This window comes from Labeo rohita, chromosome 3 (genome assembly GCF_022985175.1).
Source record: "Labeo rohita strain BAU-BD-2019 chromosome 3, IGBB_LRoh.1.0, whole genome shotgun sequence".
Lineage (NCBI taxonomy): Eukaryota > Metazoa > Chordata > Actinopteri > Cypriniformes > Cyprinidae > Labeo > Labeo rohita.
This window is the reverse complement of record NC_066871.1, coordinates 25,347,222-25,375,136: the sequence shown is the minus strand read 5'-3', so window position 1 is coordinate 25,375,136 and position 27,915 is coordinate 25,347,222. Positions and strand designations below refer to the sequence as shown.

Below are 27,915 nucleotides of genomic sequence, written 5' to 3'. Positions count from 1 at the left end.
TCCAATGGCAAGCAAAGGTTTTTGAAAAAACAGCCTTCGCGTTTATCGCTGGCTAATTCGCGAGACGTGGTACCGGTAATATTTAATAGAAAAATAAGGCTCATTATCTCTTCGTGTTCTGTTCGTGACAGAATATCGGACTGAACTGGACTTCGAGCTATAACGGAGATCGCGTTCGTGTGGATCTGAGAACGCTGCGGAAATCAAGAAAAATAACACCGCGGGCAGGCTAGTCCACCTCCTAGCTTGTCATAGGCAACAAGGGGAATTTAGCGGGCAACTCACTTAGCGGCTAGTTATGTCTTTTCGCCGACAGAACGTGAGTATCACATCTAAAAAACGCACTTGGTTTTTACAATCGAGAATATTAAAACTCATAACAGATTTTGTGGTCCAAAGATTGTCGTTCTCCGTAAAGCTTTCACTTTTTATTTAACGTAACGTGCTAGTAAACCTGCTAGCCATCATCACTCGGCTAGACGCTTAAATACACGTAAATCTGTTCAATACTTAATTTGTGGCAACGTTTAAAAATTGTTATGCTTTCTGACAGCAACCGGGACCCGGTGGCCGCAAAACATCCAATGGAACTTCAGGGTCAATGGCTTCTTCAGTTCCGGGGAGTAACTCTAACAGACCCACCGCGGGAAGGTAAGGCACAAGTTGGGCTGCCCCGCTCAGAAAGTCCGCGGATTGTCATTTTAACACGAGGCCTACCGGTCAAAGTGGGCGTGTCCATAGCGCATCTTAATCTACTTCGTGGAGCACCAATTGTTTCCAGCCTTGTTGAATTGGCAGGAGCACAAGCCAATCGTTGCGAAGAGTGTTTGAGCGACACAATTTTGGGCCAATGATGGAAAATATTCGCGTAAACGGTACACATCCGCCCAGAAATGATATTTTCAACCAGTAGAATTTGGAGATTAATTGATTGGCATCTTTTTCAGCTTACGACTGCTCTCGGGGGCGGGTCATGGGGAAGGGATCAGCCGTGTTTTGTTGTTGTTTTCCGATCCCATATGATTCAGTATTGTGCTCGACTTTCAACTTGAGCCATTTTAGACAGACGCCGTCAAAGAAGAGCCGGGATGCATGTGACAAAGTACAAACATTCGTATTTTATAATCGATTTGGTTGATTGTAGCGAAGGGCACGAGATGTGTATGTTTGCGCTCGTTAATGTCAAGCTGTTTGTCTTGTCTTCGATACGGCATTTGCTTGTGTTAGCCAGCTCCGATAACCCGCTTTGCGCTCTGACGTAATTAAAACACGCGCTTCGTTGCCTTTGTTTACACATTGGCATTGCTAAATAATATTTTGTTATGATGCGCAATCGGATTCAGTCCGATCGTTGTTTTGTTCCTCGTGTGTGATTGTCCTTTTGTTTTGCCATGCGCTTCGCGGTGTTGGAATTGTTGTCCGCACATGTAACAGTGGAGCAATGCCTGCAACACCGGGGCTGTGTTTCACTTTATAGTTAGCTGCATAGACAGCAGATTTGTCCGCGTTCCCGAATATTTAATAAAGCTCATGAATACGATGAACGCTTAATATACAGAAAATGTTATTATGTTTGTTCGTTGTTTGCGTATGTGTTCATTTGCATGATGCAATAAACACACACATATGTATATGCATTATTATTATTTTTTAACTAATTGTTGTCTTTTTTCAATTTTTTCCATGAAGAAACAGAAACTCTGTGAAGACTCCCTCACAGTCACCACCTGTACGTAAAAGCTTATAAGTTTTTATAACCATGATTTCCGATTTTAAGATTATTAAATGTCTTAGTATCCTTTAAATATTTTACTGCATTTGTGGACTTCCAAATGCTCAAAAAAAATTGTATTTTATTTTTTTTTAGGTCTTTGAGGGTGTGTACAACAATTCTAGGATGCTCCATTTTCTCACAGCTGTGGTGGTGAGTTTTGGTGTAAAATAATTTGTTCACCTTTATTTGTTTTTTGTTGATTGCTGTTGAAAACACCTTTCTTTGATGCCTTTAGTTTAGTGGTTCTCAGACTTTTTGACTCCAGGGGCCACGACAATATTCGAGGGGCCCGTGACTTCTCAATTTGTTTGTGATTTACTGCATAAGAACTTTTTACTATCTCAATTTTTAACTGATAAAGTATTTCAGAGATTTCCCTAACTAAAAAAAAAAAACCAACATAAGAAGCCTATGAATTTTTATTAATATTATATTAATTTACATGATTTTTACAGGTCTGGAAACAGCACTTTTAACTTATTGTGATGCTCGTTTTGGATTGTTTTAAATTTGATGTGATTTTACAATAAATTAAACCAAATACTTGACACATGTAATGTTTTTCTTCAGGGCTCCAGATGCGATGTTATGGTGAAGAATGGCAGTGTATATGAGGGAATCTTCAAGACATTAAGCTCACGTGTAAGTCTTTCTTTCCAAATTTACTGACAAGACACATCTGCATTGGATTTGCTTTCTGAATCTTACACTTAAAATTGCTGATCTTAACAATATTTGAATACCCAAAATCACAGGCTTCGTTCACACTGAGCCTTGTTCAGATTTATCCAAATTTGATCTTTGGTATTTATTTATTTATTTAGCCTATTTGAACAAAGCCTCATGGTTTTTAAAGGGATAGTTGACCCAAAAATGAAAATTCTGATTCTGTCATTAATTACTCACACTCATGTTGTTCCAAACCCGTAAGTCCTTTCGTTCATCTTCAGGATACAAATTAAGATATATTTGATGAAATCTGAGAGCTTTCTGACCCTGCATTGACGGCAAAGGTCCTACCACGTTCAAGGTACTGAAAGGTAGTAAGGACATCGACAAAATGCTCCATGTGACATCAGTGGTTCAACTGTAATTTTATGACGCTACGAGAATACTTGTGCACAAAAAGTGCTTTGGTCTGCACGTAAACAACACATGCACAAGTAGTGCTGGGCGATATGACGATATATATCGTGGGGACGATAGAAAAGTGTCTATCGTCCTATTTCTCTTCTATCGTTTCTAACCTAATTTCATCAATTACTAAAGAAAATATTGCATTAAATAGGCTACGACAAATGTATGATAATGTCTTGTCGCTATGCAGTGCATACTGTACCCTTTATATAAGTGATAATCAAGAATAAAAATGAACTTTTTCGCAAAGAAACTCTGTCTTGTGGTTTTGCGACGTGACACTTTACGTTGAGTGGGAACGGCTACAATGCTTTGGTCATCGTCTACAGCTAGCCATTGGTAAGTGTAAAACAATCTAAAAATTGCCTAGTGTAATATTGCAATGGGAATACTATATTAAAAGCAAAAATATTAGTGAATTGAGATTAGTTTGGCAGGGCTCGAAATCGCGACCGTTTTGGTCGCATATGCTCCCAAAATTTAATCTTAATTTTAATCTAATCTTAATTTGGGAGCATTTGTGCGAGTGCGAGAAATTGTTGTGGTGCAACTTACTTTCATTTCTTTACAAAACGTTCGCTAGCCTAACTACTGCACAGACTGTTGTGAGCTGATACAGTGACATGTTTGCCGTTCTCTCTTTTGATTGTGGACAATTAAAAGGTCTCCACAATCTGCTTTTGAAGAAATCTATATTTCGTGCAACAGCGTACATTCTGTCAGATACAATTCTGCCGCCTCCGTCTCAATATACTGTACAACGCGGCATACATTCACATCAAATGATAACTCAGCGGCAGAGTTCCACTCACGCAGGGGCGTATTTTCCACTCGTGACACACTTTTAAAAATCCCGTTTGTGTCCTCCCACTTTCAAATGGTTTTGTCAAAGTAATCTCTTGTAATGTACACTGCACGCTCAGCGCTGCTGAGAGTTTTGCACGGTCGTTAAAACGAAACCAAAAGTCAAACGCGCACGCGCATTCAAAAGCAATTTTAATACCCCACGTTTAGAGAGCGACTCCCCAATGTGTGCACTAAAATGTATTTTTCTTATTTGTGACAGTTCAGTTAAATGTCACTTCAAAATAAAGTTGCAAAAAAAGTATGCAATGATATTTTTGTCAAACTTTTCAGAGAATAACTGAAAACATACTTTATTGTGGTATATCGTGATATATATCGTTATCGTTATCGTGATATAAAATAATCCATATCGTGATGTATGATTTTTCCATATCGCCCAGCACTATGCACAAGGTGCTGCTGATGTAGGACACGCATGCACTTCACCTTGTTTAAGTTCAGAGCAAAGCACACACATGTGACAAATGAATGTGTTACGGATTTGAAACGACATGAGGGTAATTAATGACAGAATTTAATTTTTTGGGTGAACTAGCCCTTTAACGTATGATCAAGTCTCACTCAGTGTCTTTGTGTGTTTAGTGTGAGCTGGCAGTGGACGCAGTGCACAAAGTAAAAAATGAAGAAGGTGATGGAGGCGGTGGCGGAGGCACACCAGTCCATCCCAGGAGAGAAGAGATCACAGACACCATGATCTTTGGCCCTAATGATCTCGTCACTATGATCTGCAAAGATGTGGATCTCAACTACGCTACCCGAGGTGTGTACATGACTCTGTAGAAGTAGTATAAATGTGTGGCGTTGTGGAATATAGAAATATAAGGCTTTTTGTATGTGTGTGTTTCAGACACTTTCACAGACTCTGCAATCGGGTCAAGAATAAATGGCGACCACAGAGAAAAGGTCCTTCAAAGGTGGGATGGAGGCGATAGCAATGGAGAAAATTTTGACCTTGATACAGATACAGTGAGTTCCAGCAACATGCTTGTATATCCAACCAGATGCGATGACAAATTAGTGAATTCTTGGAGTAATTTTATTGGGTTGCACATGCTTGAAGCTTTTTACATGGCTTTTTCTGTCTTGCAGTCTAATGGCTGGGATGCCAGTGAGATGTTCCGCTTCAATGAGGAGACCTATGGGGTGAAGTCCACCTATGACGCCAGTCTCTCCATGTACACGTAAGTTGATGTTCTGTCAGTTTTAGACTTCAAAAATTTGCTTTGATTTACTCACCCTCATGTTACCCAAGATGTTCGTGTCATTCTTTCTTCAGCCAAAAAGAAATTAAGATTTTTGAGGAAAACATTCCAGGATTTTTCTCTATTTAGTAGACTTCAATGGGGATCAATGGGTTGAAGGTGCAAACTGCAGTTTCAATGCAGCTTCAAAGGGATCTACACAATCCCTGGAAAGGAATGAGAATCTCATCTAGCAAAACGATCATTCTCTTTAAAAAAAAGAAAAAAAAGAAACATTTTTATACTTTTTAACCACGAACGCTGATCTTGCACTAGCTCGACTTCACGCTTTCACTTTGAAAGGTCATGCAAAACATAGGCAAAAGTACCAACCCAGTGTTTACAAAGCGAAAGTGAAAATTTTTTTTTTAAAGTCAAACAACCTTTACAAGAAAAGAACTAACCAAGCGTGACCTTTCTAATGTGATTACGTAATGCACCGCAGAGCTAGTGCAAGATAAGCATTTGTGGTTAAAAAGTATATCCTTTTTTTTTTTTTTTTTTTTTTTTTTTTTAAGAAAATGAGATCGTTTGCTAGACAAGACATTTATTCCTCAGCTGGGGTCGTGTAGAGCCCTTTGAAGCTGCACTTGAAACTGGACCCCCATTGAAGTCCACTATATGGTGAAAAAACCTTAATTTATTTACAACAGAAGAAAGACGTGAACATGTTGGATCACATGGAGGCGAGTAAATTATCAGCAAATTTTTATTCCCTATTTTATTTTATACTGAACTAATACTTTGAGTCTTAATATCTTCAATTAAGTTCAATTAAATTTGAGTAAAATGCCTTAAAAATTTTGCGTAGTATAACCAAAAAAATTGTGTAACACCTTCCTTTTTCTTTTCTTTTAACAAAAAAAAACACTTAGACCCTGGTTTATGAGTCACAGAGATTGCCCCTTAGTGGTGAACCTTTGACATTTCAAAATTGTGATGTAACAAAGCCTTGTTTACTTAAGTCACTATGTGCAGCTACAAAGGAGGCTTTTAATCAGGAAGTAAACAACAAATTCCTCCCTCAGAGATCAGACCTTAATCATTATATATTAAATAAATGGCAAGGAGAGTGAGATACATGTACAAATAATAAATTACATGAAATCCATCTGAAAATTTCAAACAGATTCTTAATCTTATTTAAAACTAGTTTTGATCAAGTGGTATTTACCAGATCTCACATAGGTCATACAAGACTGTCTCAGGCATTCATTCACTCATGTCTTTTAGGGTTCCTCTGGAGCGGGGCAGCTCTGAGGGCTTCAGACAGCGAGAAGCTCGAGCTGCCCGATTGGCCAGTGAGATTGAGGCCAGTTCGCAGTATCGCCACAGGGTGGCGCTGGAGAATGATGAGGGTCGAACCGACGAAGACAAATTCAGCGCTGTGGTTCGGGACAGAGACCGTGATGGAGGAGAAAGAGAAAGGGGCAGAGATAGTCCTGGGTTCTCCAGTGCTGGGAGCAGGTTTGAAACAGTCTTACTCTTCTTTTCATAACTCTCATCTAGTCATTCTCCTTAAGACACTGATGATCTGATGTTTTAGGGAAGGCAAGTACATTCCTCTACCCCAAAGGGCAAGGGAGCGAGAAATGGGAGTTTCAGGAAGGGGTGAAAGAGGAGCAGTATCCACTCTGCCTAATCGAACAAATAGACCTGGCCCCTCAAGCTCGTCACCTAGACCCCTCCCCTCTGGTAGTGGCCAGTCCATTCCTCCCACTGATAGGAGCAGCCCTCTGTCTGTCAGAGGAGGGTATTCTACACACCAATCACAGAGCAGCCCGCCTACACAGCCCCGCCCCTCAGAGCCGGGTCACTCTAGCCCTCCTTCCCCGCACACACTCCCACATTCGCTCTCACACCCACAATCCCTCTCAGACTCGGCCCGGCCTGTCAATGGAGGTAAGTTTTGTGTGTGTGAGAGACTTGTCACTTTCAGTGTTTTTGATGATTGTCACCCTGTGTTAATGAACATTGAATCAATCTCTTACAGTGTCATCCAGAATGTCACCCAAGTCTCAAAGGCCTGGACAGACCAACAGAAACCTGCGTACCTCAAACTCTCACTCCTCCCCTACAGGTTAACATACATACATGTGCACATGCGTTCAACTTGATACTTTTTTCATGCTGCTTTGAATATGAAATGGAAATCTTTTGTAACTTTATAAATGTTTCATTGTTTGATCAATTAAATGCATCCTCCTTTATTTATTTATTTTTTTTTTTATGGATGGTATGCATTTCCAACCTCTGTTCCCTTTTTTCTTAAATTAACATGATCACCTTTCTCTCTCTCTCTCTCTCCAGTCTCTCGTTCCCCCAAACCAGATGCTCCTTCCCAGGACCCTCCTTTGGCTAATCCTACATACTTGGATACCTCTTCGGTTACTATGGTGACCCCTGAACCCACTGGCCCCACCCCTCTGTTCCCTGTAGATGGTGAGATGTTGTTACAAATATGAGTGGTCACACGTTGTTTAGTTGTACATGCGTCCAACAATCTGATTCTCTTCCTGTCACTTTAGTGAACGAAATCCTGTCGAAGGAAAGGACGGAGAGTCCGGTTAGTCCTCAGGAGGGCAAGAGCGCCAAAGGTAATCCTGAAGTTGTATTATTCTTTCAGTAATTTCACTACATGCGCATGTCATTTAGCTAAAAAGTTCTTCTCTCTTTTTTTTTTTTTTTTTTTCATAGTCTCTTCAGTCCCACAGAGAACACAAGACATCGAGGATCTTCGCAAGTTTCGTAATAATTTTAGGGTGAGTTTTATAGTCTTAAGTTTTTTTGTGTGTGTGTTGTTTTTTTTTTTTTTTTTTTTTTTTTTTTTGGTTTGTTTTTTTGTTTTTTAATAGATTTTTGGAAGTTTCAGCCAGTAAGCAACCATTAGTAATGTTTGAACAATTACTCAGAACACCCTAGCGACGGCCTGCCAAGCACCTAGCGACGCACTGGGAACAACCCAGAACATCATGCACAGCAACAGTCGGGATATTTAATTTCTTTTTCTTTTTCTCCTTTGTCTTTCTTTCTTTCTTTCTTTCTTTCTTTCTTTCTTTCTTTCTTTCTTTCTTTTTTTTTCTTTCCTCCTTTTTTTTTCTCTTTCCTTTTCTTTTTTCTCTTTTCCTTACTTTCCTTCTTTCTCTTTTTCTTTTTTCCTTATTTTTCTTTCTTTCTTTCTTTCTTTCTTTCTTTTTTTTCCTTCTTTCCTTCTCTTTTTTTCTTTCCTTTTTTCTTTTTCTTTCTTTCTTTCTTTCTTTCTTTTTTCCTTCTTTTTTTCTTTCTTTTTTCTTTCTTTTTCTTTCTTTCTTTCCTTCCTTCCTTCCTTCCTTCCTTCCTTCCTTCCTTTCTTTTTCTTTTTTCCTTCTATTTCTTTCTTCTTTCCTTTTTTCTTTTTTTCCTTCTTACTTTTTTTTTTTTTTCTTTCTTTCTACACATGAGCAGATTTTTTTTCACAAGGTTAAGTCAAATACAGTTGTAATTGTAAAAACCTGAAGTAATTTCGCCATACATTTTTTTCTCACTGTGAAAATAGTCACAGGAGCTGGTATATGTTTAACACAAACACGAGCGAGCATTACTCGAATTAAAATCAGAATGTGAGACTATAGTTTAAATGTTTTTCTCTTCTGATTTTAGCTTCTCTCCAGCTCCACCCCTTCCAGTTCCAAAACTTCAACCACTGACTCTGCTCAAGCAAACCCCGCCCCTCTAACAGAAGCTAAAACAGCCCCGCCCACAAATCCGGGCACAGAGCTTCCAGCAGAGGAGAGAAGTAGAGAGACAAATGCAGAGGGGGTGGCGACCACCACCCCTCCACCAGCCACAAACATCTCTGCACCCTCTGCCCTGTCTGGCCCTGCCATGCAAAATCCAACTGCAGAAGGGCAAACATCAGGGACACCCCAGCCTCCAAGGACCCCAGGCAGTGAGGAAGGCAAACCGGAGGCCTCAGAGAGATCAGAGGGCATGGCTGAGTGAGTCACATCTGTCACATCTGACAGCTACAGGTATATACCATATCATGTTTTGTTGGTAATTAACACATTTCATGTTTTCTGACAGTCAAGTGAAGAAATCTACACTCAACCCCAACGCCAAAGAGTTTAACCCCACCAAGGCCCCTCTCAGCATGGTGAGAGCACAGAATTTTTTTTTTTTTTTTGTTTCCACTGTGAAGTTTCCTGTATATAGCTGTTAAAATGTGCAAAGCCAATGTGTCATGTTTTCTTCTTCTGTTCACCTTCTGCAGGTGAAGCCCTCAGCCACTCCCACCCCGCCACGGCCAACTCCACCTAGCCCTACAGTGGTGTTGCCGGCCCCGCCAGGCCAGGCCATTTACAACACCCCGTACCCCCAGATCTACGGCTCACACATCCAGATACAGGGCCACTCTGTACAGGTCTGTATCCCTGCTGCACATGGATAATTTTGGCCAAATTGCAGACTTTTATAGAGTGATCTGTACAATGGACGTTATGTTTACTGTTTTTTTTATTTATTTTTTTTATTATTATTATTATTATTTTTTTTATTATTATTATTATTATTTTGTCTCTTTTTGTAGGCACCTCCAATGTTCCAATATCAAATGGCAGCTGTCAGCCAAGGGAAGTACCCAAGAACGAAAGGTGATGCTCACATTTCATGCTTCGTTATTAGTTGTGCCAATGTTGTATTGCTATTAATTGAGATTTGCGTAAACACAAGGTTATTTTTATTTTTTTTATTTTTTTTTTTTTTTTACCATTTTTGAGTTAATTTGTTGTTGTATAAATGAAGACTTGCAAAACTCTTCAAATATTAGGGTCTGAAATTCTTATTGTAAATGTTGTTGTATTATTATTATTATTATTATTATTATCATCATCATCATTATTATTAACAATAATAATAGGGGCTAAAACTTATTAAATGCTGCTTTTTCATTATTATTATTATTATTATTATTATTATTATTATTTTAATAACAATAGGGCACAAAACTCTTTATTTTAAATACTAAGTTGTTATTAATTATTAAAACTTGATGTTTTGTTTCTATTTTTTTAAACTATTTTTAATTTTATTTAAATAGTTATTTTAATTGAACAGCAAAAAGACGTGAAACGTTTAAATACTTATTTTAATCATATACTGTACATATTGTACTGTTGTTACTAATACAAAATGTTAAAAATAAGAGCGTTAGGCCCTATTTTGTGTTCTACTCATGGACAGTGTCTCATACACACTATTTTTATGCACATTTTGAAGTATCGTAAAAGAAATGAGCGACGGAATTGTCAAATTTCGAAATAAAATCCCTTTATTTGCAAAAAAGTTTGGACACTTGCTTGAGGTGGTTTTTGACTTGTGCGAAATAGGGTTAATGCGAGTAATGGGAGATGGAAATGCACTTGCCATTTAAATTCCTCCTAGCACATCAGAAAAGTCATGTGGCTTTGCGCTATAGAACAGCATAACCTGACTAACCAGTGACCGATCTTGTTACACGGCATCTAAATTGTTGTTATGGTCATTTTTAAATGCCCAAGCAAAGTCTGCCATCAGATTATTTCTGTGTAATTGCCTTCTCCTTTTCTTAGTGATTATTTATTGCTAGTTTATCAGATTGTGATGATTTTGTTCTCTGTGACTCATTGAATGGTGTTTATTCGCAAATGTTTTCTGCGACGTTCCAGTTTTGTGCATAAGTTAAATTTACAACTTTGGAATGGAAACCCAGTTGTACTCATGTCTTTCTTTACCCGTCTCAGGTTCTGTGGTGACTCCTCGTTCAGACCACAGCTCTTCAGCGCCCCCTATGATCCAGGCTGCGGCGTCAGCAGCAGGACCTCCTCTTGTGGCGTCTCCTTACCCTCCCTCGTATCTGCCGTACAACCAGGTCATACCAGCAATGCCCCACTACTCTGGACCGGTACCAGCCTATACATTTTCAGCAGAACAAATGCTTCTAGTATATGATCAAACAAGCAGATTTGTTTTAAAATAAGTTCATTGCATACTCCTCTTTACAAAAAACAAAACTCTTATTTCTGTCTCAGGTGTACTCTATGCTCCAGGGTGGACCACGAATGCTCGGATCGGGAGGACATCCACAGACCCTTGGTCCCCCGGGTCCCCAGTACCCTGGTCAGACTGAAGGACCGCCAGCCCCTCAGCAGGGGATGTATGGTAAGGTTGTTATTTTTTTTTCATACTTCATTGTGTATATAATTCCTTAACAATGTTATCAACTACAACTTTTTTTTCTTTCTTCAGCTCCGCAGTCATTCTCTCATCACTCTGGTTCCATCCATCCTCCTCAGCCCTCCAGCACCCCCACAGGCAGCCAGCCACCCCCTCAACACCCTGCCCCCAGTCCAGGACAGGTACATCCAACTGACAATCACCAATCCACCCAAAACTGGCATATCAGCTACATATCTATTTTCTAAACTCCCACTCAAATGAACTTGAAATACTAGATCCCATAAATTGCTCGTCCTGTATGTAATTATGCTAAAAATGTACTGTATTGACTTCTTTTTATAGTCTGGTCAGTCTGGTCCTCAGCCTCAGTCTTTGTATCACTCTGGGCCACTGTCAGCCCCGACGCCCCCTAACCTGCCCCCAGGACACAGCTCACCACAAGCATCATACTCCCTTCAGGGCTACAGCTTGCCAGGACACCAGCCCCTGCATCACCCCTACTCCTCTATAGGACAGCTGACACAGGTGATGACCGTAAACACAGTAAAAATTGCACATTTTTCCTCACATTTCTGAGAAAAGAGTCAGAATTGTGAGTAAAAAAAAGTCAATTACGAGATATAAACTTGCAGTTGCGAGAGTTAGGATTGCGAGTTTGTATCTTGGAAGTCTAAGGAAAAAAATCCTTAGAAAAAAAGAATTGTGAGTAAGTCACAATAACAAGAAACTTACATTTGTGAGGGGAAAAAAGTCAAATTATTAGTGATGCCAATTCTGAGGAAAAAAAGTTAGGATTACGATATTTAAAAACTTGCAGTTGCGAGAGTCAGAATTGTGAGTTTTTATCTTACAATTCTAAGTTCAAAAAAAAAAAAAAAAAAGAAAGAAATTGCGAGTTTCTTATAGTTGTTAAAAATAAAATCAGAATTGCAAGTTTTTGTCTTGGAATTCTAAGAAACACAATCTGAATTGCGAGTTTTTGTCTTACATTCTGTTAAAAGAATTTTCGAGGGTTTTTTTTTATCTTACTATTCTTAAAAATAAAATCAGAAATGCGAGTTTTTATCTTACAATTTTAAATCAAATCAGAATTGCAAGTAAGTCACAATAACAAAAAAAATCAAATCAGTTCTGAGGGGGGAAAAAAGTCAGAATTGCAAGTAAAAAAAGTCAGAATTCTGAGATATAAACTTGCAGTTGCGAGAGTTATTTTTTTAATCTTAGAATTCAAAATAAAACTAAATAAATAATTGTGAGTTTTTATCTTACAATTCTAAGAAAAAAGTCAGAATTGCGAGGTTTTTCTTATAATTCTTAAAAATAAAATTGGAACTGTGAGTTTTAATCTTAGAATTCTAGAAAAAAAGTTAGAATTTGTGAGTTATAGTCACAATAATGAGAAACTCGCATTTGCGAGAAAGTCAAATTGCAAGTGATATCAATTTTACCAAAAAATACATTTAAGGAACAAAGTCCAAAATTGGTAGTTTTTATCTCGCAATTCTGACTTTATAACTTACAGTTGCGAGTTTATTTACAAAAATCACAGAATTAAGTTTTCATCATGCAATTCTGAGAAAAGTCAGAATTGTACCATTATATTTTTTTTGTTTGTTTTTGTTTTTTCTTTTGTTTTTTTTATTCAGTGGCAGAAATGGGCTTCCATACATTCAAACGAAAAAAGCAGCAGTTCAGAGCACATCTGAAATGTCATAAAATATTTTTACATGTACATTACTGTTTTTACGTTTGGTGTCCCAGAGAACTTAATAAAGTCAGGTTTAGCATGCAGGTTAAACATCTGAATCATTAGCAAGTGTTTTGTCAACCGTTTTAGTTGCGCAATTCTCTTCTGTTTAGTAACAGTTCTATTATTTGTACTTAAATTTTTTTTTTTTTTTTTTTTTTTTTTTTTTTTTTAAAATCTACTTTTTTTATCTCAAGTTATCTACACTACATTTTCTACACAATGGGCCTCATTTATAACACTTGCATAAATATGAGTAAATTCCCATTAATTTGCATGTAAAACAGACATTTCTGAAAAATCGCCTTCGGATTCATAAATGTCACCTCAGCTACAGACATAAAAAAGTTCCAAAAGACAACAACGGCAAATTAACTTGTCATTATTATGGCAATGCATCAAAACTCAGTGTCATCAGTTTGCCGACAAGAATACAGAATGTTTTACGCACCGTTTACACATGGTAGGGAGCAGGTGTACATTTCTTTCGTACATTTTTATAAATTCAAGAGTTTACGTCAGAGCGGCTTTATGAACGATTTACACACAACTTCATTCTGCTCGTGTTTCATGAATGAGGCCCAATATCTTTTACATTTATGCTTGCTTTCTTTTTCTTTTTTTTTTCTTTACACCCTTTGTGTGTTTATACTAAGTTTATATTTTTTGCCTTTACCTTTTTTGCTGACTAACTTCATTTTATTGCTTATTCTTTCAGCCCCATGTTCCAGGTGCTCTCTCGGGTCCTCACCACTCAGGAGGTCACGGTCCACCACAGGTGATGTTGCTTCATGCCGCACCCCCTCAGCAGGGTTCTGGCCCCCAGCACGGTGCTCCTCCACCCCAGCAGCCACCCCACCCGCACTACGCATGGCAACCTCATGGTGAGTTTATTGCAAATAAAAACAAAGGTTTTTTTATTTTTTGTGTGTGTGTGTGTGTGTGTTTTTGTTTGTTTTTTTTATATTGCAGTCACATAATTTTCTGTCATGAAAGCTACAAGCTTGGAGAATCCTGTTAAACTGTATATTAGATCTAACTGACGTTTACTATACAGCTGTGTACAAATGCATTTACCAAGGTTTTGATTTGTATTACTTTCGTTTGTATTATTACAAATGATTAATTTGAGTTTTTTTCCTCTGCCCCCAACAGTGCAGGCCCATCCTTCCCAGTCAATTACATTCCACACTCCTGGAAACTGACAGAGCGACTGAGACTGAAACTGTGTTGATCACCACAGCGTGACAGAGAGCGCCCTCATTCTGGATCTCCTGTGTGATCGCATATTCGTTTGTACATAATATCCACCTGAACAGATTTTGTTTTAGATACCTCTGGCAAGACTGAATGTGGTTGTTTTATTTTTTTGTTTTTGATTTCCCTTTTATTTTTAATTTGAGTGGACAGGGACACATAGTGTCTAAAGCAGAAAGAGGGAACCAGTGGGCGTGTAAGACAAAACAAAAATGGAAAGAATGAGGGACATTTTTATAAAAATACAATGACCTCTCCCTTTGTCCTCACCCCCCCTTATTAAATAATAATAAACATTTAAAAAAAGAACAAAAAAATCCAAAAAAAGTGTATAAAAATAAATTTTTAAACTCTCCTTTGTGTTTTGTTTTGAATCTTATTCTTACATGCTGAGTTGATCTTTCCTGCTGGCATTCACTACATTTCTTGGCCATAATTACAGATTCTATTCATATTGTTGCTCCATACACCATGTGAATTAGTAAAACCTTTATTTCCACATTTAACAAACCAATAGCTAACATGTTGAATGAATTAAAAAAAAATTAACAAAAAGCTATATATTACATGGCAGATTCAAAGAAATTTGTGCTCATATTTGGAAGTAAAAGCCTTGATGCAGTACACTGTAAACAGCAAAAGTTAATTATTAAAAAACTAATAAAAACATTCTCAGGTATCGTCAGTAAATCTGTCATAAGGAACGAAGGAGGACATTTTCCATGGTGACGCTGGTTCAGTGCTTTCTTGGTGATGCTGAACTAAAAAATTCAAAGCATTGGTAAATCTGGAAACTCCTCTGGCATTTGGGATGATTTTGCAAGTCTAGAGAAAAGGAAAATTGAATTAGCGTTTTTTTTTTTTTTTTCTCTCTCTCTCTTCCATTTAATGGACAGTCCAAAATGTATCAAGGTACTCGTATACAGTACAATTAGAGAACTACATAACACCTTGATTATTGTAAATTAGGGTCTGTGTTGACATAATCAGAGCTGTCCCGTTCATCACTGCTTTGACTTCCACGGGACAAACCTGTCGAAGAGGAACATAAAAAGTATAAACGCTATTCTCTTTCATTGATATATCAATTTTAGCACCTTATTTTTTTTTTTTTTTTATGAAAATGAAATTAACTAGGAATTTGATCATATAAAAAAGTGATATATATATATATATATATATATATATGTGTGTGTGTGTGTGTATATATATATATATATATTTTTTTTTTTTTTTTTTTGATAAATTATAAATCATAGTACATTTTTTGATTTGACTTTATTTTTGTAAGATGTTTTGTTATTGTGTTTGTAAAGCCCAGCCTTTTTTTTTTCATTTATCAAAAAAACAGCCTGCTTTTGGAAATTTATATATAGAAAAGGTTAGTTCACCCCCTCCCAAAAAATCTGTCATTAATTACCCATCATGTTGTTCCAAACCCGTAAGACCTTTGTTAATCTTCAGAACACAATTTAAGGTATTTTTCTGAACCCTGAGAGGTGTTTGACCCCTCCCATAGACAGCAAGGGTACCACATTCAAGGCTCAGAAAAGTACCAAAATGATCAACAAAGTAGTCCATATGACATCAATGGTTCAACTGTAATTTTACGAAGCTACGAGAATTATTTTTTTGTGCAAAGACTTAAAAAATATTGATTTTATTCCACATTTTCATCTCCACTGCATCACTTCTACCGTGCAAAGCCAGAACTTCGGATTTGGTCAAAAATGAGTTATTGATATTTTTGGGACATTCAAGACATCCATAATCATGTATATGAGTATCTTGAGTCAATTTAGTTGTTTTTCCAAGATAATAATGGATTGTCTTAACCCCGTATAACACCAGTTACTGCTTTTTCACTTTGTTTGAAACGCTCAAACTGAGTTACGGCTTTCTGCCTTTGCTTAGCTGCGCGTCAGTATGAAGCTACAGTGCTGACTTGGAGTTATACGGTGTTTTGCCTTTGTTTTACTGTCCTTTATTTATATGCATTTTAATTACAGTGTAACTTGTATACTTTCATACATCTGATCTGTCACTGAAGCATTGGACAAACAAACTATTAGATAGCGATCAGCCAAACAGCTCCATATAATAACGCACTGTAGAGATATTTTGGCAACAATATGTAATTGTGAATAATCTTTAAAGATTATTTTTTTTTCCTTTTATAATGCAGATTATTCAGCAGGCTGTCACTTCTAGTTGGACTCGTGTGGAATCGAATGCGTAGCATATAGCATGATCAGTTATAAAATCAGTAGGCTACTAACAGTTCGCAATTAAATTCATATCCTATCTTTCCTTGTAACCGGATAAAATCAGTCCACAAGCATTCTGGCCATTCCTGCTTGCTGGCATTCACATAAATCAACAAGTCATTTCTTTTAGGTTCGGCTATTTCATTCAAGTAAATATAAAAGCAATTATGCTATGTCTAGCATTCTCTTACGCTACTGAGCATAGCAAACTGTGGTACGAGAACCAGTAGTGGTACTCAGGCTCCCTCTAGTGGTATGCAGAGGACGTTACTGCCTTTTGCCTTGGTGTGACTTTTCACTTTTTGCAGACAATGCAAAGGCAGAGTACAGTAACTTCGAAATAGGGGTAAAAATCAAGTTTGAGCTTACAATTTTTTAATGTAGATAATTTTCAGTACTAAAACACCTAATTGCCAAATTTCCAGTGTCCTACCTATAATTAATTTGGCTGGACAAATAAAAAACTCTCACACTCTAGTGAGTTAGGGTCTTTTGCCTTTGTAGGGCAGACTTGTGGACGCATGTTTGTGGCTAGAAGGTACAACTCAGACCGGAAACTAACAATAAAATTAATTGTTCTACCTATCAAATTTTGTTTTATTAACGTCTACACATACCCCAACCCTAAACTTAGCTATTACTGTAATACAAAAACAGCATTATTGTTGTAGAGTGTGACAAAAATAACGTTAGATTGATGTGCGCATGCCCAGTAGCCAGATCTGTCTCCTTTCAAGCCAGGGTTGCCAGGTTTTCACAATAAAACCGCTCAATTGCTAGACAATACTAGCAATACTCAAAACTAGCCCAATCGCATTTCGAGGGGGATCCCCTGTAAAATAGCGTTTCGGGGGATAAATACACATTTTTTTCTGTCTGGATTCCCCTGGTAAATTGGCATTTCACAGGCTAAATATGACATTATTGGGGTCGCTTCATCCCGCAGACATCAAAATCTACCCACGGCAACAGTGTAAAAGTAGCCCAATTCCGCGGTCTTGACAACACTCCTTCAAGCCTGCATCCCAATGTGCATACTATCCGTTCCTAAATTCTAAGTGATACTCATAGTCATAGTGTGCACATTGGGACGCAGGGCTAGCCTTTACCCACTCCAAAGCACTTCGTTCTCTGCGTGCATGTGTTCAACGTCCCGAATCAGAGGCAGCGCCCGCAAAAAGTTTTGATTTCTTTGCGCAAAAACATATTCCCATAGCTTCGTAAAATTACTGTTGAACCATTGATGCCATATGGACTACTTTGTCGATCATTTTGGCACTTTTCTGAGCCTTAAATGTGGTAGTACCCTTGCTGTCTATAGAAGGGTCAGAGACCTCTCGGATTGTATCAAAAATATCCTAAATTAGAAGATGAACTAAGGTCTTACAGGTTTGGAACAACATGAGGGTGAGTAATTAATGACAGAATTTTCATTTTTTGGAAGAACTAACCCTTCAAGTATATAAATCCATATCATTTAAGTTCACATGAACTGAGATCTTTTTGAATGGATGTTTGTGAAATAAATATATGCTATTAATTTAACAGAAAAACACTTACTATAAGATTCTTTTCTGTGGCCTGGAGAATTTTGGTAATTTTCATAATCAGGAATGTCTGTAAAAACACCAGAGCATAGGTTAGGTTAGGAAATGCATTGCAGCAGTGCTTTGTGGTCATTATTTAATTTCAGCGTGACGTACCTGAGTCTGATTCATCCGTATGCATCACATAGTCGAATATAACTTCAGGTACATTATCATCTTTTTCATCTTTTACATTAATGTATTGGTCTCCTACAAAGTTAGCATCAAAATTGTCAGAGGGTGTTAAGAATTTATTATTAAACTGGATTAAAAAAAAAGTTTGTCAAGACAAACTTTAAGTTGTCTTGAGAAAGCCGGACCAGAAAGTTTTAAAAACTTTGAAAAGTTGAAAAAGTATAAGAAGTTTTCAAAAGTTTTAAGTTTGGATAGTTTTCAGTCTGAAGTAGTTTGAAGTTTAAAGTAGTTTTAAAAGGTTAAAGTTTGAATGCAGTCTGTCAGATAGATTGACAGATAGATAATTAACATGTTAGTATGATTCTAACATTAGCAACATTAACATCGGCAAGTTACTAGCATGTTGTTAGCACGTTTTTAACAGGATTAGCTAGTAGTTAGCATGTTGCTAGTATGTGTCTAGTATGATTAACAAGTTGTTAGCATGTTGCTAGCATGGTTAGCAAGTTGTTATCATTTATTAGCATAATTAGCAAAGTTGTTAACATGATTAACAGGTTGCTAGTATGTTTCTAGCATGATTAGAAAGTTGTTATCATTTATTAGCATAATTAGCAATGATTAGAAAGTTGTTAGCATGATTAGCAGGTTGCTATTATGTTTCTAGAATGATTACCAAGTTGTTATCATTTATTAGCATAATTAGCAAGTTGTTAGCATGATTAGCAGGTTGTTATCAGTTGTTAGTATGTTTCTAGCATGATTAGCAAGTTGTTATCATTTATTAGCATAATTAGCAAGTTGTTAGCATGATTAGCAGGTTGCTAGTATGTTTCTAGCATGATTAGCAAGTTGTTATCATTTATTAGCATAATTAGCAAGTTGTTAGCATGATTAGCAGGTTGCTAGTATGTTTCTAGCATGATTAGCAAGTTGTTATCATTTATTAGCATATGATTAGCATAATTAGCAAGTTGTTAGCATGATTAGCAGGTTGCTAGTATGTTTCTAGCATGATTAGCAAGTTGTTATCATTTATTAGCATAATTAGCAAGTTGTTAGCATGATTAGCAGGTTGCTATTATGTTTCTAGCATGATTAGCAAGTTGTTAGCATGCATTAGCATAATTAGCAAGTTGTTAGCATGATTAGCAGGTTGCTATTATGTTTCTAGCATGATTAGCAGGTTATTAGCATGTTGTTAGCATATAGTTTTAAATGGATTATAAATACAGTACATAGAAGGGAAGTTTGATTGAGTCTCAAAGGATTCTGGGAGTTTTGACAGTTGGAGTTTGAATAGTTTGGGCTCATTTGAACATTCCGTCAATGTAAGTCAAAGTAAATGGGATTTTTCCCAGTTTTAATCGTCAGTTTTAGGAAAACCGTAAGTCCGATCAGTTAGAAAAGATATAGCGACTCGAGTCAGACCAGTCTGAAGATCTGGGCTGAGTTTGGAGTTTGCAGAGTTAAAGCTCTAGGAGGAGATACAGTCAGAAATTTTAGTCTCAGAAGAAGAAGAATAGCTGTAAGTTGAAATAGCCTATCAGTAATTTGGCTTTCTCAAGCCAACTTAATAATACATTTATAATGTACATTCTCGTTTTATCTCAGCTCTTCTACCTGAGCTCAGAGATGAAGCTCTGCTGGGTGCCCGACTCTGAGAATGTGGCATTGGGAGATCTGGAAGAACAACTCTGGAGGAAAGAAAGATATTTGTTATCTTTTTGCGGATAATGATTCAGCTTTAGCCTGACAAATAGTCTATTTTGTGGAGATTGACGATCAGGCAGGTGTGCTCTTACATGTATTCACTTAGAGGTGGATCACATGGCTCATCTTCACTCTCTAGAGAAGAGTCACATATTCAGGATTATTTACCAATCACTCTCTCATGCACATACGTGTTCACTCACAAAGAGTTTGCATTTAACCCATATTCAGTTAAGAATTTGCAAGCTATTTAGAACTAAGATACATAAATAAATCATTTGATTTCTGACCATGATGATTGACATGAATGGTGATTCCCTCCTCACCCTTTTGATTCACATAACTGGCTTGACTTCCAGCTACAGAGACGAAAACAGAAATGCGCGCTTTAATAATAACTCTCCTCATACTTTACTTAAGTAGCACCTTTTATTCCTAAACTGTAGCTCAAAGTGCTTCACAGGTCACAATATAAAAAATAAGCACAAAATGAAAAATAAATGCAATAGAACAAGAAATAGATTTAACTAAAAGCAGTTACCTTTAAAATGTATTCAAAAGCTAAACATCTTTTGTGTTGTACAGGTTTGAATTGTAGTAATGGAGCAATAAACACTGACAGCATTTCATAAGTTGTCAGCACAGTGGTGCGTTTTTTTATTTTGTGAGATTTTAGATTTGATATTGTCTCAGATTCCACAACGACTGTATGTTACTCACTTTCTGAGGGAGGACAGGAGGGCACCTTCTGGATAATTGTTGTATTGGGTGAACTGAGAAAAGAGTGATTATTAACACACTGAAGCACAACACAGTCTGTGTGTACAGTAAATCTGTGTTTGTGTGTGAACTCACTTGGGATGCGGGTAAGGTCCAATTCTGGCATGGTCCGTATGGGGCGCATCTGAATAATAAGAGACAAGACAAGCACTGTTTATGTAGATATTTACTATGCAGACATGACAATTTGTGAGTTTTGTTGTGTGTTAGCACAATATATTTACATGTCGATACGGGATGCCGAAGCCCAAAACTGGATCTGTATGAAGAGAAACAATGTTGATCCAACACACGTGTAAAAACAAACACCAACTAGGGTAGACCAGGTACAGTTGCTACAGGGGTGCATTTAAAGCACCTTAAATAACTTGCATGCGCAACAAGACTGATCTGTGAAGTTTGCTTCGCATATGCATATTAGTTCCCTCTTCGATCATGGAAGATATCCGAAGATATAGGCAAAAAAAAAAAAATTCTAAGGTACGTTTTTCATTTCACCACGTCCCTTACACAATGAATAGCTTCTCATCCTTACATGACTGTTAAAGTTGAATTACATTCACAATCTGTGCTCTAAAAACTGACACTTTGTGTCATGCAAGGTCACTGTAAAATCTAGAGAAATGTTCATGGTCAGCAGGGTACAGTTGAGACACAATGTATGATTAGTTTATTGTGTTTATTGTTAAAAAATACTCATTAGGTTGTTGTTTGCATTTGATATGTTTTTTTATTGCTGTTTGCAATTGTTCAGTGTTTTTTACTGTTTACTGTAGTCAACTTTTCAGCTGTTACTATCAAAATGATGAACTGAAATGAAATATTCTATTGCTGTTTGCCATTACTGTACAATGTTTTACAAATTAACTACTTTCAACTGTAATAATCAATAAAATACTTAATGTAAATAAAAACTGTTGAATTCTCATTTTAAAGGTATTTTACATTTGCAGTGAATTGGTTAGGCAGCTTTACTATGGAAGCATATGGGTAGCTAAAATCCTTTTGAAATGTAATGTGCAAAATGGCAATGCAATATGTAAAATGGCAATGTATTTCTGTATTTAAATGTACATTTTCCTATACATATATGCAACATTTAGTGCAAAATGAAACTTCAATTGTATAATTCACACTTGCCATTTCCTACACTAGATTTAATATGTCAATTAAAAACATATTTTAATGCTTTATGGGTTGCAAAATTAATATGAAAATGTATTACCAAAATTGTTTAGAGACGTTTTAGTAGCAAAATTATCCATTAAATGTTATTTTCCCTAACATTTTCCTAAAATTTAGACTTATGGGTAGGACACTTGGGACTGCAATTTTGGTAATACATTTTCATTTTAATTTTGCAACTTATAAAGCGTTAAAATATGTTTTTAATTGACATATCAAATCTAGTGTAGGAAATGGTAAGTCTAAACTACATAATTGAATTTTCATTTTGCACTAAATGTTGCACATGTGTATGGGCAAACGTAAAAATTAAAAAATACAGAAATACATTGCCATTTTACATATTACCTTTCAAAATGATTTTTGCCATCCATATGCTTCCATACTTTACAGCATTACGGATGGGTGTCTCAGCTGTACTCGGGTACCGTTCCAACTGTACCCAACATGGGTACAGTTAGAACAAAAAAAGCTTCTTGTGTGTTTATGAGCTAGTTGTGTTAAATATGATCTACTTATGGATGTTATTAATTTGTAATATTTTAGTAGACAAGTAAAGGAAATGTCATATGAAAAATCACTCCTTTTCAGTACCTAGTTTTGGTGTGGTAATGGAAATAGCAAAAAGTGTACCAACTGTATCCGGTCTACCTTATATAATGTAAATGCGCATAAAAATTATGATTGTATTATTGTAACTGATAAGATCCTGTAGGCAAAGACAGAAGTTGATTTCTTACGCTGGGTGGTATTCTGAGTCGCTGGGCCTCTGATGGATGGATGCTATAAAAGATAAAATATTGCCAATAAACAAAGTAAATTATCCCATAAAACAAATTATTTTTCTGGCCAAAATATATGCTGTAAACAGAAGTTTCAAGTTTATTTAGTTTCAACCTTCATACACCAAAATATATTTCAAAATGCAAGAAATACATTTAAATCATTACAGTCTGGCGATCAAAACTAGATTGTTAATGATTTAATGTTGAATAATTACATATAATAACGTGTGAATGATTTTTTTTTTTTTTGGACTGAAATATGGCCAAAATAAATTGATTAATGCTTAATTAATAATTAAATACTTTTAAAATGTGCATTTTTATTTATTTAAAAATATATTTTCGAAAGTATACAAAAAAAGGGCAAAAATATATTTAGCCTAACGTTATCCACCTTTTTCTTCAACGCAGAAGTAAGCCTATTGGTGAGACTTCCCAACGCGCAGTACACTGTTTGCACTACAAGCCAGTGTGCTCATAATTAAGATAACATTAAAATAACACGGTAAGACACACGAATTAACAATATAAAGCAGCAAAACTAGCAGTTTCCAGACATGCGCAGAACGCCGATCTGATTTACTGGCTTTGACGTTCTGCGCATGCTCCCTAATACACAGGCGATGCAAGACGCGCATTTAAGCCATGAAGTATTATACAGTGTGTCATGAATTCTTGTACAAAAAGATGGCGACTGTTGCTGCATTCACGCCATATCGTAATTACCGTAATTTTGAGATGACAACACGTGATGTTCACACCGTTGGACTCGGACACTGACTGCCACTGCCCAAACAGCCCTAATGAATCTGAGGTGGTCAGGTGGTTACAAGTCGTAGCTCTCAGAAAGCTTCACAAGTTGTAATTACGTATCTCATAAGTTGGTATCTCATAATTAAGGTAATTACGATATGACACGAACTCACCCTGAACACTATCATGCAACTCTTTCTCAGGGTTATTGTTATATTTGTGCAAAGCCATGTTGTACACTGAGTTTTTACGTTTAATTGAATTAAAATATACCACAAAGTTCCTTTTTAACATAAAGCTTTGATGAGACAAAAACTATTTTTATCACAGATAAGAGTTAACAGGTCTTACTTGGTTGTTTATGCCCCCAGCAGTATGTACAAAGACTGGCTACAAGGATGATTGACAGGAGGAAAGCCCCGCCTACCACAGACAACAGTGCAGTGGAGTCCATAACTGAGAAGACAATACGAGAACATCGATTTATGACAGATTTAGGCCATAGCGGAGAGCAACATCATTCTTCTGAATCTGCGGTTTTAGGTTAGTGTGGCTAAACCAGGGAAATGTTTCTTATACACTGAAAAGTCAAGTGAACTTATTTCGTTTGTTTTTTATGAAGTTGACCTGTTTTAACTATACAAAGGAACCACAGTAAGAGCGTTACTGAAATGCTCTTTTTTTGCTTCTTGATGTTGGCAATAAGTACCAATACTCTCACACTCTTTAACAAAAGGATGAAAGCACAGATCGTCCATCCACACTCTTAAAAATAAAGGTTCTTTACTGGCATCAATGGTTCCGTGAAGAACCTTGAACATCCATGGAACTTTTCAAATGCAGAAAAGGTTCTTTATAGCGGAAAAAGGGTTTTAAGATTTTTAAAATCTACTTCAAAATTGTTATTTTACTAAAAGGTTCTTGGGGAAACAAAAAATCACAAAAACAAACTTTGGAGCCTTTATTTCGTCACCTTGGAATTATAAGGTTCTATCTGACATTTTTGTCAAAACTAGTTATTAAAATATACTTATCTGGTGACAACTTATTTACATTATGTATTTTTCTTTTGTAAGCTGTGTACATTTTGTCTATGGAACGCAAAAACTTTGAAGCTCAATATCTCAAAAGTGCTCAGAATGCAGATAGGACATTTAGATCTCTAAACTAGCTTGCATCTTTCCGGTTACTTTGTATCGTTGTCTTGCAGAACTTGATGTTGATAACTAGTGTCTAATCATCATTTAAAATCATATTCTTAACCAGTATCATCCTGTTTTCCAGTAAAAACATCTAACATCTATAAAACAGGATGCATTTAAGCGAAAAGCCAGAGAAGTGGCGCATTTACGCGAGGACTTTTTACATATTTTAAACATAAAGGTGTTTCTTCAGCTATAATTCAAAATGTAAATTTCAAAATAAATGCACTTCTAATATATATACAGTCTCTGTTTCAGAAAATTAACTCTCTCACTATTTTAATTAACAGTGTCAAATAGTTAAATTGTCTCAGTGTCATTTATATCACATCCCAAATGATGCGATATTGTGTTTGATAGCTTTTTGTAGTGGAATTTTAAAAGTTTTTGCAATAAAATGATGGACCCCCATGCTAAAAGGTTCTTAGCTTCCATTTTGTGCATACTAAGTGTGCACGATAAAATATGTTCACACCTTGCAAAATAAAAAAAAAATGTAACGCTTAACTGGAAATGACACATAATTTAAATATTTAAATTGACTGATTTCTCTTTGATTTCACATCCACACATTCACACGTCTAATAAAAACACACTTTGTTTATAGAATCATAGTTTTAAATATGTAATCCTCAAATTTCGTTGTATTTCATGTTTTAATACTTAACGTTTGGATTTGGACATGGTTAAAAAATAAATCGATACGCAAAAGAATTTAAAAAGCAGCAAATATAAATTTTGAGAGTATGATTACTAAATGATTTTTATATGACAAAACAAAACATAGATAATGACAAATTTAATGCGACAAAAAATTAACATAAAGCGAAAAAAGTTCTCTATAGTTTTATTATAATTCTGGCACAAAAAAAGTTGAAGAAACACCCTTAAGAGTTTTTTATCAGCTTTTTCACTTTAGTATAAACATCACAAACTATATCTATCTATATCTATAGATAGATAGATAGATCGTAATAGTCATTTTTGCAATGCATTATTCACTTGCTTTAGATAAACGCCGTCTGCTAAATTAACACTGTTATGTATTATGTAACACTACAAGATAAAACAAACTCCTGAGTACCTCAGCATGGATCGCTGTGTGCATTTTAACGGATACAAGGGGTCAGCGCTTTTCAGATGACACATTGCCAGTTCTAACTAGACCAATTCTCAATCTGCGAAATTTCACTCGGCATCACCTGCCTTGCAAATTTTTACGCACCACTATATATGTTAGCGTGTGGCTGTCTGTGGTTGCATTCAGTGCCAGGAAACGGATTTCCTGTATTTTGCAGTTAGATGAGAGAAAAAAACGACACATTATGAGAGATTTGGGCCTCTCTTAATCCTAGCTGTCAAGTTATAGAGAACTACTACCCAGAAACCTAAAAAAAAAAAAAAGCAGGGTAAATGGCAGCCTTACTTACATTTTCTAAATCAAAGTACAAGTAAAAATGCCTTGAGCAACCAACATTACTTCGAAAAATCTCTTCAATATTATAGTGCACTTTAACGTGTACTTTTATTATTAATCATTTGTGACCCTGGACCACAAAACCAGTCATAAAGGTCAATTTTGTACATCATCTGAAAGCTAAAAAAGCTTTCTGTTGATGTATGGTTTGCTAGGATAGGACAAAGGATAGGGTGATAAAAAAAATCAAAATATTGAGAAAATCACCTTTAAAGTTGTCCAATTGAAGTTTTTAGCAATGCATAGTTTTGATATATTTACGGTAATTTACAAAATATCTTCATAGAACATGATCTGTACTTAATATTCTAATGATTTATGGCATAAAAGAAAAATTGATCATTTTAACCTATACAATGTATTTTTGGCTATTGCTACAAATATACCTTAAGACTGGATTTGTGGTCCAGGGTCACATTTAACAAAACAAGAATCATTTATATGCATAAAATGACTCACGTATGTAATTACAATCATTGCATGCTTTACAACAAGATACTTTGGTCAGAATTAAAAGCTTGAGAAGAAAAAATCAAAGCATGAATGTTAATGTGAATGGCTAGATGAAGGACAGTAAATGAGATAATGAGGTTTCATATGTGGTTAAAGACCTCTTGACCCTCTGATCTTTATCAAACTACTACCATATTTTGTGTTTCGAAACATTTATCATCTCAATGTGATGTCAGTACCCAAAATTAAGGAAGATGAACAACTAAGATTAATTTTCATGGCAACTTGAAACGTTTTGTCAACCAAGTTGACATTTATTTGCAAGGTCATCTTCACTGATTGAAAACGACATATCACATACTGTTGTATTTCTTTATCGTTTGTAGAATTTAAAAGGGTGATTTGCAAAAAACACAGAAAACATACTCCACGAAAAAAAGTAAAGTTTTACTTGATGAGAAAATGAAGTAAAAAGCTTACCAGTATCAGTAGCAGCAATCAGGTCAATCAAGACACCACACGTTCTGCTCAGCAGAAGCCTGCAACCAAACTGTCGACCAGTTCAGACACACACACACACACGCTGCAGACTGTACAAATCACACCTAACTTACAGCTCACACTGAAGGTGCCACCATTTTTTAGTCTTTCCCTCTCACTGCTCAATCCTTGTTCCTCAATTTATCCTCTTAAGTGCACTTCTCAACCCAAACTTAAGCAATCCCAGTAGTCAGTTGCCTAATACGCTCATATCTGCTAAAATTAAGTCCTTAAGTTGTATTATTTCATATGAGCCGCTAAGGTGTGTCCTGATCTACAGGGCCTTTGCCGCAAAGAACTTCACTTTTAGGTTTCTTTCCTCGCTGCACTTGCTCTCTGGCTCCTCATAGGCTCGTAGAAAGCATCGTTCTGTCACTTGCACCAGTCAGCATCTTTTTTTCCTCTCTTCATCTCTGTAACTGGCTGCTCTCTTGCTCATTTCACCTCCCTCCTTGTCTCATCTGAAGGTTGTGTCTGAAGGTTGGGTTTCTTGCTTGGTTTTCTGTCGCCATGCAGATTTGATAGCACGTATTTTTCTTTTTTCTCATTTTTTATCATTGTCGGGCATTAGACTCAGAAGATAAAGTCATTAAGGCAGGATTTTCCGTAAAACTGTATGTTAACTTGACATTGAGTTACATTAGGGTGAGAATTAGGCCACATTAGAACTAAAGCATACTTTTGTGGTGTTCCATTACAAGATTAACTGTCAAATAATAATAATTGGTCTTTTTTTAAAAAACAACACCCAACAATTAGTTATAATTCATGCTTTATAATGTTCCTCACTAAAGTGGCACAGAACACCGGTGTTTTCCAGA

The 27,915-nt window shown here is 36.3% G+C and overlaps 2 protein-coding genes across 4 annotated transcripts; one reads left to right on the top strand and one right to left on the bottom strand.

The window, feature by feature from the left end:
• On the top strand, window positions 1-14,573 carry atxn2l (ataxin 2-like). 2 transcript variants are annotated; one of them, XM_051106101.1, is made up of 24 exons: window positions 1-319; window positions 554-651; window positions 1,690-1,729; window positions 1,868-1,924; window positions 2,345-2,416; window positions 4,361-4,538; window positions 4,626-4,744; window positions 4,868-4,959; window positions 6,253-6,486; window positions 6,566-6,921; window positions 7,013-7,099; window positions 7,330-7,461; window positions 7,548-7,616; window positions 7,717-7,781; window positions 8,659-8,996; window positions 9,085-9,154; window positions 9,272-9,421; window positions 9,587-9,650; window positions 10,779-10,939; window positions 11,067-11,196; window positions 11,284-11,393; window positions 11,557-11,739; window positions 13,680-13,845; window positions 14,117-14,573. In XM_051106101.1, exons 1-24 carry the CDS (start codon window positions 299-301, stop codon window positions 14,164-14,166), a joined length of 3,042 nt encoding a protein of 1,013 aa, XP_050962058.1. In that variant the 5' UTR covers window positions 1-298; the 3' UTR covers window positions 14,167-14,573. The 2 variants fall into 2 exon arrangements, with proteins under 2 accessions (XP_050962058.1, XP_050962059.1); XM_051106102.1 differs by lacking the exons at window positions 1-319; window positions 554-651 and adding an exon at window positions 966-1,102.
• lat (linker for activation of T cells) lies at window positions 14,569-27,462 on the bottom strand. 2 transcript variants are annotated; one of them, XM_051106109.1, is made up of 13 exons: window positions 27,035-27,462; window positions 23,774-23,878; window positions 22,625-22,667; window positions 20,924-20,958; window positions 20,775-20,823; window positions 20,640-20,692; window positions 20,210-20,278; window positions 20,012-20,054; window positions 19,830-19,903; window positions 18,189-18,281; window positions 18,046-18,102; window positions 15,169-15,250; window positions 14,569-15,043 (listed from the first exon to the last, which is right to left on the bottom strand). In XM_051106109.1, exons 2-12 carry the CDS (start codon window positions 23,874-23,876, stop codon window positions 15,174-15,176), a joined length of 696 nt encoding a protein of 231 aa, XP_050962066.1. In that variant the 5' UTR covers window positions 23,877-23,878; window positions 27,035-27,462; the 3' UTR covers window positions 14,569-15,043; window positions 15,169-15,173. The 2 variants fall into 2 exon arrangements, with proteins under 2 accessions (XP_050962066.1, XP_050962067.1); XM_051106110.1 differs by having other exon boundaries at window positions 20,246-20,278.
• Window positions 27,463-27,915: the final 453 nt, after the last annotated feature.